The sequence below is a fragment of the Chrysemys picta genome, chromosome 13 (assembly GCF_011386835.1).
Source record: "Chrysemys picta bellii isolate R12L10 chromosome 13, ASM1138683v2, whole genome shotgun sequence".
Classification (NCBI taxonomy): Eukaryota; Metazoa; Chordata; order Testudines; family Emydidae; genus Chrysemys; species Chrysemys picta.
In genome coordinates, this window is record NC_088803.1 from 5,888,680 (window position 1) to 5,900,732 (window position 12,053).

The following is a 12,053-nucleotide window of genomic DNA, read 5'->3' on the forward strand; positions in this document are numbered from 1 at the left end:
GCAGCCCCCTGCCAGCCCTGCCCCCCCCCCCCCCCCCCCGCCCGTGCCCCTCACTCCTGCCCGCAGCCCGGCTCAGTGTGTCCGGGCGCCCCCTGGCGGCTGTTGAGGCTTCGGGGCCACGTGATTTCTGGGAAAAGGAGCGAAGCGGCGGAGAAACGCGAAGGGGCGGGGGGAGGGTGGGACCGGGCGCGGACCGAGCGGCCCCGGGACAGACGGCGCCGCGCAGGGCTGGAGGTGAGCTCGGGCCGGGGCCGCGGGGGCAGATCAGACCCGGAAACTCCCCTGCGAGAGACGTGGGGGCGGGAGGGATTCGGGGTGAATTGGGGGGGCCGTCGGGGGGGAGAACGGGGTGAATTGGGGTAAGAACGGGGTGAATTGGGGTTGGCAATCGGGGCCAGAACGGGGTGAATTGGGGTAAGAACGGGGTGAATTGGGGTGGCAATTGGGTGAGAATGGGGTGAATTGGGGTAAGAACGGGGTGAATTGGGGTGGCAATCAGGGGTGAGAATGGGGTGAATTGGAGTAAGAACGGGGTGTATTGGGGTGGCAATCAGGGGTGAGAATGGGGTGAATTAGGGTAAGAACGGGGTGAATTGGGGTGGCAATCGGGGGGGAGAACGGGGTGAATTAGGATAAGAACGGGGTGAATTGGGGGAGAACGGGGTGAATTGGGGTGGCAATCGGGGGGGAGAATGGGGTGAATTAGGGTAAGAACGGGGTGAATTGGGGGAGAACGGGGTGAATTGGGGTGGCAATCGGGGGGAGAACGGGGGTGAATTGGAGTAAGAACGGGGTGTATTGGGGTGGCAATCGGGGGTGAGAATGGGGTGAATTAGGGGTAAGAACGGGGTGAATTGGGGTGGCAATCGGGGGGGAGAACGGGGTGAATTGGGGTAAGAACGGGGTGTATTGGGGTGGCAATCAGGGTGAGAACGGGGTGTATTGGGGTGGCGAGCGGGGTGTATTGGGGTGGCGAACGGGGGGGGAGAACGGGGGTGAATTGGAGTAAGAATGGGGTGAATTGGGAGATAATCAGGCTAAACTGGGGTGAATTGAAAACTGAAATGGGGGGCCCTGGGCTGTGGGGCGTACGCTCTGGGGTAGGCGCTTTGGCGTTGGAGGTGGGTGAAAATTGGGGGAAGGTCTTGGGAGTTTTGGGGTTGTCAATGGGGGGGTGAAAGTGGAGGGGTGCATCAGGGGAGGGGAAGCCCCTGGGGGGGAACAAACTCCCAGTGGGGTTAAAGTTGGGGGCTGATGGGGAATGTTGGAGGAATTTACCCCGGGGGGGTGACTCAGGCAGGGGACTGATCCTTGAGGGTGATGGGGGCCCTGACCCACGGAGGGGGCACCACAGCCTGGTCTGGTGGGTGGGAGACCCATCCAGGGACCCAGTCGAGCCCTGAGGGTGTGGGGGGCTCCGTGGCGTGTACGAGGTACCTTACTCCCCCTCCCCCGCCCCCCAGGGATGGCGTCGGGCCGGGCCCGCTGCACGCGGAAGCTGCGCCAATGGACTGTGGAGCAGGTGGAGAGCGGGCGGTTCCCGGGGCTGGTCTGGGATGACCCCCCCGCCAAGACCATGTTCCGCATCCCCTGGAAACACGCCGGCAAGCAGGACTTCCGCCATGACGAGGACGCGGCCTTCTTCAAGGTACACGCAACAGAGACGCTACGGACATGCTGAGCAGCCACTAGCAACATGCTAAGCACACGCTAAAACTATACTAGCAACATGACACACACACTAAAGATACATTAGCAACACGCTAAGCACATGTTAAAGATACAATAGCAACATGCAACACACATGCTAAAGACACAGCAAATACCACCTAAGGGTTATGCTAAAACACAGCAAGGCCCCCTGAAGCACATGCTAACCACATGCAAAGTACATGCTCAGTACATGCTAACCATATGCGAAGGAGACAGTAGGTGCCTGCTAAGGCCACAGATGGGATCATGCTAAGGACACAGGATGGGGACATGCTAAGGGCACGTGGGAGTGGCGCACGCCAAGGGGCCGGGCCCACGCTAACCCCCCGCTCCTCCCCAGGCCTGGGCAGAGTACAAGGGCAAATACCGCCGGGCGAGCGGCTGGACCCGGCGGCTGGAAAACCCGCCTGCGCTGCGCCCTCAACAAGAGCCCTGAGTTCGAGGAGGTGCCCGCGCCGCTCCCAGCTCGACATCGCCGAGCCCTACAAGGTGTACCGCCTGGTGCCACCCCGCCGAGCAGCGCCCCGGTGAGCGGGGACCCCCGCGCGGTGTCACAGCCCCATCCCCTGTCACGGCCCCCCCCGCAGTGTCACAGCCCACACCCATCCCCTGTCACGGCCCCCCCGCAGTGTCACAGCCCCCCCCCGGCCACCCCCATCCCCTGTCACAGGACCCTGGCATCCGGGCGGGCCCCCCCGCCCCCGCGGTGTCACAGCCCCCCCGGTCACCCCAATCCCCTGTCACGGGACCCCAGTGTCCAGGAGCCCCCCACGCGGTGTCACAGCCCCACCCGGGGACCCCCATCCCATCACGAGACCCCGGCATCCGGGCGGCCCCCACATGGTGTCACAGCCCCCCCGGACACCCCCATCCCCTGTCATGGGACCCTGGCGTCCAGGCGGCCCTCACGCAGTGTCACGGCCCTCCCGGGGACCCCCATCCTGTCACGGGACCCCAGCGTCCGGGCGGCGCCCATGTGGTGTCACAGCCCCCCCGGCCACCCCCATCCCGTCACGGGACCCCCGGCATCCGGGCGGCCCCCAAGCGGTGTCACAGCCCTCCTGGGGACCCGGGCGTCCAGGCACCCCCTTGTCCCCTGTCACAGCCCCCCAGGGACCCTGGAATCCCTGTTTTCCCTGCTTAAGGCCCCTCTTGTACCCCCCCCAGCTAAGCTGCCAGCTCGGAGGGTCCCCCGCAGGTGAAGAAGGAGCACCCCGACTCCTCCTCGGAGGGGGATGAGATGGGGACCAGTGGGGGGGCTGCCCAGGCCCCCCTCACCCTGGATATGGTCAGCATGGTGAGTCTGGGGGCTGGGGGAGGCCAGGAGGTGTCTCCGAGGCTGGGGGGAGCGGGAATGTGGTCTCCAGGGGGCTGGCCCCCCCATCTCATTCTCTGCCCCTCCAGGAGGTGATGTCGGGGTCGGAGCCCATGGCCGGCGCCTCCCAGAGTTCAGATGATTCTGGCATCGAGACCAGCGAGTGCAGCCGTGACACCGGGGTCCCATGTAAGAGTTGGGGGGTCAGGGGCAGGGGGGATCAGTGGGGTGTTAGGGGCAGAGCGGAGGGTCAGTGGGGGTGTTGGGGGAAGGACAGAGGGTGAGCAGGGAGTTGGGGGTCAGGACGGGGGGATCAGTGGGGTGTTGGGGGAGAGCGGGGGGTCAGTGGGGGTGTTGGGGGAAGGACAGAGGGTGAGCAGGGAGTTGGGGGTCAGGACGGGGGGATCAGCGGGTCGTTGGGGGTCACGATGGGGGGGATCAGTGGGGTGTTGGGGGAGAGCGGGGGGCCAGTGGGGGTGTTGGGGGAAGGACAGAGGGTGAGCAGGGAGTTGGGGGTCAGGACGGGGGAGATCAGCGGGGAGTTGGGAGTCAGGATGGGGGGGATTAGTGGGGTGTTGGGGGAGAGCGGGGGGTCAGTGGGGGTGTTTGGGGGAAGGACAGAGGGTGAGCGGGGAGTTGGGGGTCAGGATGGGGGAGATCAGCGGGGAGTTGGGGGTCAGGATGGGGGGGATCAGTGGGGTGTTGGGGGAGAGCGGGGGATCAGTGGGGGTGTTGGGGGAAGGACAGAGGGTGAGCGGGGAGTTGGGGGTCAGGACGGGGGGATCAGTGGGGTGTTGGGGGAGAGCGGGGGGTCAGTGGGGGTGTTGGGGGAAGGACAGAGGGTGAGCGGGGAGTTGGGGGTCAGGACGGGGGGATCAGTGGGGTGTTGGGGGAGAGCGGGGGGGTCAGTGGGGGTGTTGGGGGAAGGACAGAGGGTGAGCGGGGAGTTGGGGGTCAGGACGGGGGGATCAGCGGGGAGTTGGGGGTCCAGGATGGGGGGGCGTCTGTCCGTGACTCAGGCCCTGTTTCTTCCACAGCCCCAGATCTGAATGAGATCGTCATTAACGTCACTCTGGAGTCGGGGGCCCTCCTGCCCCCCCACGGATGGTGAGACCAGACCCCCTGCCCCACACACCCCCGACCCCCCACCCTGCCACCCCATAACCACATTCCGCACCTCATACACCCCCCACAACCCGTCCTCCCCACCTCCTCCCCGCCCCACACACCCCACAGCCCTCCACCCTGCCACCCCATAACCACATCCCCACCTCATACCTCTCCCACAACCCGTCCTCCCCACCTGCTCCCTCTCCCGCGTACCCCACAGCCCCCCACCCTGCCACCCCATAACCATATCCCCCATCTCATAGACCCCCCACAACCTGTCCTCCCCACCCCCTCCCTGCCCCACACCCCCCCCAGCCCCCCAGCGTGCCACCCCATAACCACATCCCGCACCTCATACACCCCCCACAACCTGTCCTCCCCACCTCCTCACCGCCCCACACACCCCACAGCCCTCCACCCTGCCACCCCATAAGCACATTCCGCACCTCATACACCCCCCACAACCCGTCCTCCCCACCTCCTCCCCGCCCCACACACCCCACAGCCCTCCACCCTGCCACCCCATAACCACATTCCCCACCTCATACCTCTCCCACAACCCGTCCTCCCCACCTGCTCCCCTCTCCCGCGTACCCCACAGCCCCCCACCCTGCCACCCCATAACCATATCCCCCATCTCATAGACCCCCCACAACCTGTCCTCCCCACCTCCTCCCTGCCCCACACCCCCCCCAGTCCCCCAGCATGCCACCCCATAACCACATCCCGCACCTCATACACCCCCCACAACCTGTCCTCCCCACCTCCTCACCGCCCCACACACCCCACAGCCCTCCACCCTGCCACCCCATAACCACATCCCCCATCTCATATCTCTCCCACAACCTGTCCTCCCCACCTGCTCCCTCTCCGCGTACCCCACAGCCCCTTACCCTGCCACCTCATAACCCCCTCACCCACCTCATACACCCCCCACAACCCCTCCTCCTCACCCCACAGCCCCCCACCCTGCCACCCCATAACCACATCCCCCACCTCATACCCCATACCTCCCCCACAACCCTGTCCTCCCCACCTCCTCCCTGTCCCACACACCCCACAATCCCCCACTCTGCCACCCCATAACCACATCCTGCACTTCATACCTCCCCCAGAACCCGTCCTCCCCACCTCCTCCCTCCCCCACACCCCTTTCCTCCTTCCACCACCCCACAGCTCCCATAGCCTCTCTGCCCCATATCTTCCATAACCGCCTTTCTCTGCCCCAGACCCACATGCCCTCTGCCCCATCCACCCTTTAATTCCCTCCTCTGCCCTACACCTCCCATGCCCCTTGTGCCACTCACCCCATACGCTCCTTCCTCTGCCCCACACCCCTCATAACCCCCTTCCTCTGCCCCACGCCCCCGATAACTCCCTTCCTCTGCCCCACGTCCCCAATAACTACCTTCCTCTGCCCCACGCCTCCGATAACCCCCTTCCTCTGCCCCACGCCCCCGATAACTCCCTTCGTCTGCCCCATACCCCTCATAACCCCCTTCTTCTGCCCCACATCCCCAATAACTCCCTTCCTCTGCCCCACGCCTCCGATAACCCCCTTCCTCTGCCCACGCCCCCGATAACTCCCTTCCTCTGCCCCATACCCCTCATAACTCCCTTCCTCTGCCCCATACCCTTCATAACCCCCTTCCTCTGCCCCACAGCCCCCATAACCCCCTTCCTCTGCCCCACAGCCCCAATAACCCCCTTCCTCTGCCCCACGCCCCCAATAACTCCCTTCCTCTGCCCCACGCCTCCGATAACCCCCTTCCTCTGCCCCACAGCCCCCATAACCCCCTTCCTCTGCCCCACGCCCCCCGATAACCCCCTTCCTCTGCCCCACGTCCCCAATAACTCCCTTCCTCTGCCCCATGCCTCCAATAACCCCCTTCCTCTGCCCCACAGCCCCCATAACCCCTATCTCTCTCTCTCCCCAGAGTACTCGGTGCTGCTGTCCGTGTGGTACAGTGGGGAGCTAGTGTGGCAGCAGCAGCTGCCCCATGGCGATTTCCTGGTGACCCCCACGCCTGCGCCCCACGCCCCAAGCTTTATGCAGCGGGTGCTGCTGCCCCCTGCTGAGGGGTGCGGGACCCCCACAAGCGCCAGGCCACGCAAGAGCTGCTGGGGGCGCTGGCCAAGGGGGTGATGGTGGCCAGTTACCCCCAGGGGCTCTTCGTCCGGCGCCGCTGTCGGGGCCGGGTGTACTGGAGGGGCTCCGGGGGCGCCCACCGCCACCCCCAGCAAGCTGGAGAGAGATGACGTCAAGCAGGTCTTCAGTGAGGCAGCCTTCCGCAAGGTGAGTGGGGCAGCCCCTAACCCCCTGTATCCCCCGCGCGGACCCCCAACCCCCATATCCCCGCTCAGACCCCGAATTTTCCCACTCGGACCCCCAACCTTCATTTCCGCACTCAGACCCCAAATTTTCCCACTCGGACCCCTGACACCCATATTCCCGCTCAGACCCCGAATTTTCCTGCTCACCCCAACCCCCATATCCCTGCTCAGACCCTGAATTTCCCCACTCGGGCCTGACCCCCATATCCCTGCTTGGAGCCCAAGACAAAGAGAAGGAGGAGGAGCAACGGGGGGTCGCTGGAGGCTGGCAGTCCGCTTGGGGGGACTGGAACAGGGGGAGTCCAGGCCGCCTGGCCCAGGACTCCCGGAGATGGACTTGGCTGAAAGTCAGTGATTTCTGTGCTGTGGTCCTGTCGACTGATAAAGCTTCTGTGTCACTGGCTGAGAGTCACGTCTGACTGCGGAGTCGGGGGGCAGGGCCCTCTGGCCCCCCCAGGAGCCCCACCTGGCCAGACTCGCTGCAGGAAGCGCACAGTGGGGCAGGGGATGCTGGATGCTCCGGGGTCAGACCCAGGAAGGTGAAGCCGTGTGAGCGTCTGGCCCTGGAGACAGTCGGCTCCAAGAGAGGAGGCTCCCTCCGAGTCCTGCCTGGCTTCGTAGGGAGCAGCTCCAGAGCATCGCCCGGGGACTCCGGGACAGTTGGTGCCAGCGGTGGGATAAACTGCACTCCGGGGACAGGGCATCCTGCAGTAAGTGTCTGGGGAGCAGTAACACAGAAGGTTTATCAGTCGACAGGAACACAGCACAGAACAGAGCTTGTTAGCACAGAAATCCCTGACTTTCAGCCAAGTCCATCTCCGGGAGTCCTGGGCCAGGCAGCCTGGACTCCCCCTGTTCCAGTCCCCCCAAGCAGACTGCCAGCCTCCAGCGACCCCCATTGCTCCTCCTCCTTCTCTTTGTCTCCCTTCCTGGGCCAAGAGTCACCTGGTCGTCACCTGGTTGCATCCTCCTCCTGGGTCTCAGGTTCCGAAGGGCACCGGTCATAGCATATGTACAGGCAGCTGGAGCAGCATCACCTGCCCCACAGGTCTCAGCCAAAGTCACACACCCCTCTTCCCCCCACCGAGGTATTGGTGCAGCACACAGGGAAACTGAGGCACACACGGGCGGGATAGCTCAGTGGTTTGCGCATTGGCCTGCTAAATCCAGGGTTGTGAGTTCAATCCTTGAGGGAGACATTTAGGGATTTGGGGCAAAAATCTGTCTGGGGATTGGTCCTGCTTTGAGCAGGGAGTTGGACTAGATACTCCTGAGGTCCCTTCCGACCCTGATAGTCTCTGATTCTGTGATTCATGCAAAACAGTAAAATTCACAGAGGCTCAACAGTAAGACTCACATACAACTTAACAAGGGAAAGACCCCCATGGCCCACTCTGACCCCATATCCCCCTATAGTGACCCCCAAGCTCCCCTGCTCTGACCCCCATGGCCCACTCTGACCCCATATCCCCCTATAGTGACCCCCAAGCTCCCCTGCTCTGACCCCCATGGCCCGCTCTGACCCCATATCCCCCTATAGTGACCCCCAAGCTCCCCTGCTCTGACCCCCATGGCCCGCTCTGACCCCATATCCCCCTATAGTGACCCCCAAGCTCCCCTGCTCTGACCCCCATGGCCCACTCTGACCCCATATCCCCCTATAGTGACCCCCAAGCTCCCCTGCTCTGACCCCCATGGCCCACTCTGACCCCATATCCCCCTATAGTGACCCCCAAGCTCCCCTGCTCTGACCCCCATGGCCCGCTCTGACCCCATATCCCCCTATAGTGACCCCCAAGCTCCCCTGCTCTGACCCCCATGGCCCGCTCTGACCCCATATCCCCCTATAGTGACCCCCAAGCTCCCCTGCTCTGACCCCCATGGCCCACTCTGACCTCACATCCCTCTATAGTGACCCCCAAGCTCCCCTGCTCTGCCCCCCATGGCCCACTCTGACCCCACATAGTGACTCCCAAGCCCCCTTGCTGTGACCCCCCCCAGTCCTGATCCACCTCTGGTCTGACCCCTTAATCTCCCCCATTGGGACCCCCAACTCCCCGTCCCCTTATAGCAAACCCTAATCCCCACGCTGCAGCCCTATTGCAACCCCCCACATCCCCCGTTGCAACCTCTGAATCGCCCCCCTTGTGCTCCCTGAACCCCCCCCGAGTGCCCCCCTTCCCTTGCTGTGACCCCCAATAGCCCTCAGTGCCCCCAAATCTCCTCTGCGGTGCCCCTGAGTTCCCCTCTGCCTCACCCAGAGCCGGGCCCACGCTAACCCTGCCCCCCGGCGCTCTCCCCACAGCGCTGCAGCTGTACCGGAAGGGCCAGGGCGCCCAGCCAGAGCCCCACGTCACCCTATGCCTGGGCGAGGAGCTAGGCCAGCAGGACGGCCCTGCGGACAAGCTCATCATCATCCAGGTGGGCAGCCAGGGGGCAGTGGTGCATTGTGGGATGGTGGGGTAGAGGTGCATTGTGGGTGGCAGTGAGGGGGCAATGTCCATTGTGGGATGGGGGTGGTGAATTATGGGATGGTGAGGGTACGGGGTGGCAGTGGTGCATTGTGGGATGATGTGTGGGAGCAGTGGTCTATTGTGGGAGGGTGCAGGGGGAGCTGAGGTGCATTGTGGGATGGTGGGGGGCCATTCCCTGACACTCTCCCTGCCCCCTACAGATGGAGCAAGCCTTCGCCCGGAAGCTGCTGGACATGCCCGAGGTGGAGATGGCGTCCGTCTGCCTCCTCTCCCTGGAGCCCTCCTGTCTCTTCAGCCCAATCTGAGGGGAACCCAAGATGCTCCAGACCCTGCCATTGCCTCGACTTAGGGGGCCAGGGGTGGAACTTCCTGTCTTGTCCCATGCGGGACAGGTACTTTCTGTACTTAGAAGTCATGCCCCCCAACATGCTTCCTGTTTTGTCCGTTATATGGGGAGGGATTTCCTGACTTGTGGAACAAGATGGGGCAGGATATCGCATCTCACCTGTTTCGTTGAGGTGGGACTTCCTCTTTTGCTCACTGTCCAGGGAAGGGACTTCCTGGGGTTGGAGACCACACTCGAACACACTTCCTGACTTGGTGTATTCTCAGGGAAGCAGTTCCTGGAGGACTGGAACTTGTTGGAGGCTGGCCTTCCTGTCATGTCCATTGTGTAAGGGTGGGACTTCCTGTCTTGCCTCATGTAGAGCTGGGAGGAACCACCAGGGATTTGGATTGTGTAAGGGTGGGACTTTCTGGCTTGACCAGTGCATAGGGGGTGGGACATCCTGTTTTGCACATTGTTCGGGAAGGAGCTCCTGGCATTTTGAATGTGTAGCGGTAGGACTTCCTATTGTACAGAGGCGGGATATCCTGTCTTGGCCCTGGTAGTGCCGGAACGTCCTGTAGTGAACGTTGTAGAGGCAAGACCTCCTAGTTTTATGTCCCTCTCTCCAGGGTAGAAGGAAGCTTCTTCTCCAATTTGTAGAAATTTTTATATGCCAAAGGCCCTCCTGACCTCCGGCAAGATTGTGTCTGGCCCCCGCCCCTTGCAGCCATAGCTAGGACCTTAAGCTCAGGTCCCTTTGCACTTTATCCCTAACTGCAAGAAAGTTTATGAACCATGTCTTGTGTTTTTAAATAAAGTTTTATTTAACCTAGCCGCGAGAAACTCTGTCCTGTTTATATACTAATTACGAGCCTTATTATTATACATTATTGTGATGTATTACTTCATTTCTTGTGACCATTACTCATTAATATTTCTTACCTGTTATTATCAACAATATTAGTGGTTAATACATATTGATTTTTTGTATATTTAGTCGCTAGCTTCTATTAGCAATTATTAATTGTCAGCAATATCAGTTTTTAATATGGATTAATCTAGTGTAGATTTGGTCTTGAGTCAGTATTAATGATCAACAATATTAGGTGTTAATATATATTAATCTAGTGTAGATTTAGTAATTCGTCAATATTAATGATCAACAACATTAGTTAATATATATTAATCTCGTGTAGATTTACTCATTCAATATTAAATATAAAAATATTAGAGGTTAATATAAATTAATTGTATATTTTGCAATTAATCAGTAATCTTGTTTAATGACTATCGGCATTAGTGGTTAATATATTTTCTATCATCAGTCTCCGTGATCAATCTCTTTTATGTCCATTATTAATGATTACTGTGGTGTAACTATCACTCACTAACCTTCACTCCTCTTTATTATCAGGATTAGCAATCAATGTGCTTTATAGCCGTGGTTATACGTTATTAATCATTTGTAAAAGTTGTTAACCTTTATTAATTAGTGTCAGTGGTTTACATAGCTATGCAGTAAGTCATCATACATTTAAATACTTTTTAATGCTCATTAACATAATCCTATTTGTAGAGGCTGGGGAGACACCGGCGAAGGGTGCAGAAAAGCCCCCCGAAAGTGAGATCAGGGCCCGATGGGGGCAGCTGCTAGGGTTCAGAGGCTTACGGCCAGGAAGAGGAAGAGGGCCCATGACGGGGGATTACAGCCAGAGACATTCACACGGGGAATATGGCACCGAGAATCGGCACTCCGGGGTGTGTGGCCATTGGCACCAGGGATTGACATGGGGGGGATGTTGGTACTGGGGATTTACACGGGGGGGGGCATTGGCACCGGGGATTGACACGGTGGGGGGCGTTGGTACTGGTGATGGACATGGTGGGGCATTGGCAGTGGAGATTAACACGGGGGGCCACTGGCAGGGGGATTGATAGGGGGTGGGGGGGCATTGGTACTGGGGATTGACACAGGCGGCCGTTGGCACCGGGGATTGATACGGGGGTGGCCTCGGCAGCGGGGATGGAAAAAGGGGGCAGGGCCGGCTCCAGGGTTTTTGCCACCCCAAGCGACGGGAAGAAAAAAAAAAAAAGTCTGCGATCACTTCGGTGGCAATTTGGTGGCAGGTCCTTCCCTCCGAGAGGGACTGAGAGACCCGCCGCCAAATTGCCGCCCCTTCCCCTTGGCCGCCCCAAGCACCTGCTTCCTGCGCTGGTGCCTGGAGCCGGCCCTGATGGGGGGGGCGTTGGTACTGGGGATGGACAGGGGGCGGGTGTTGGCAGCGGGGATGGAGACAGGGGGCATTGGCAGCGGGGATGGACACGGGGGGGGCGTTGGCAGCGGGGATGGACACGGGGGGGGCGTTGGTACTGGGGATTTACATGGGGGGGCGTTGGCAGCGGGGATGCACATGGAGGGCGTTGGTACTGGGGATGGACACGGGGGGGGCATTGGTACTGGGGATGGACACGGGGGGGCGTTGGCAGCGGGGATGGATACGGGGGGGCGTTGGCAGCGGGGATGGACACGGGGGGCGTTGGCAGTGGGGATGGACACCGTGGGGACGTTGGTACTGGGGATGGACACAGGGGGGGCGTTGGCAGCGGGGATGGATACGGGGGGGCGTTGGCAGCGGGGATGGACACCGTGGGGACGTTGGTACTGGGGATGGACACAGGGGGGGCGTTGGCAGCGGGGATGGATACGGGGGGGGCGTTGGCAGCAGGGATGGACACCGTGGGGACGTTGGTACTGGGGATGGACACAGGGGGGGCGTTG

The 12,053-nt window shown here is 61.1% G+C and overlaps 1 protein-coding gene across 1 annotated transcript; it reads left to right on the forward strand.

The window, feature by feature from the left end:
• Positions 1 to 125: 125 nt before the first annotated feature.
• On the forward strand, positions 126 to 10,106 carry IRF9 (interferon regulatory factor 9). Its single transcript, XM_065565332.1, is given in 15 exon segments — positions 126 to 233; positions 1,464 to 1,648; positions 2,054 to 2,082; positions 2,084 to 2,168; positions 2,170 to 2,220; positions 2,222 to 2,240; positions 2,881 to 2,904; positions 2,907 to 3,010; positions 3,118 to 3,217; positions 4,066 to 4,126; positions 6,068 to 6,219; positions 6,222 to 6,355; positions 6,357 to 6,438; positions 8,778 to 8,893; positions 9,147 to 10,106. Coding segments are annotated over 14 exon segments (1,245 nt in total). The 5' UTR covers positions 126 to 233; positions 1,464 to 1,465; the 3' UTR covers positions 9,252 to 10,106.
• Positions 10,107 to 12,053: the final 1,947 nt, after the last annotated feature.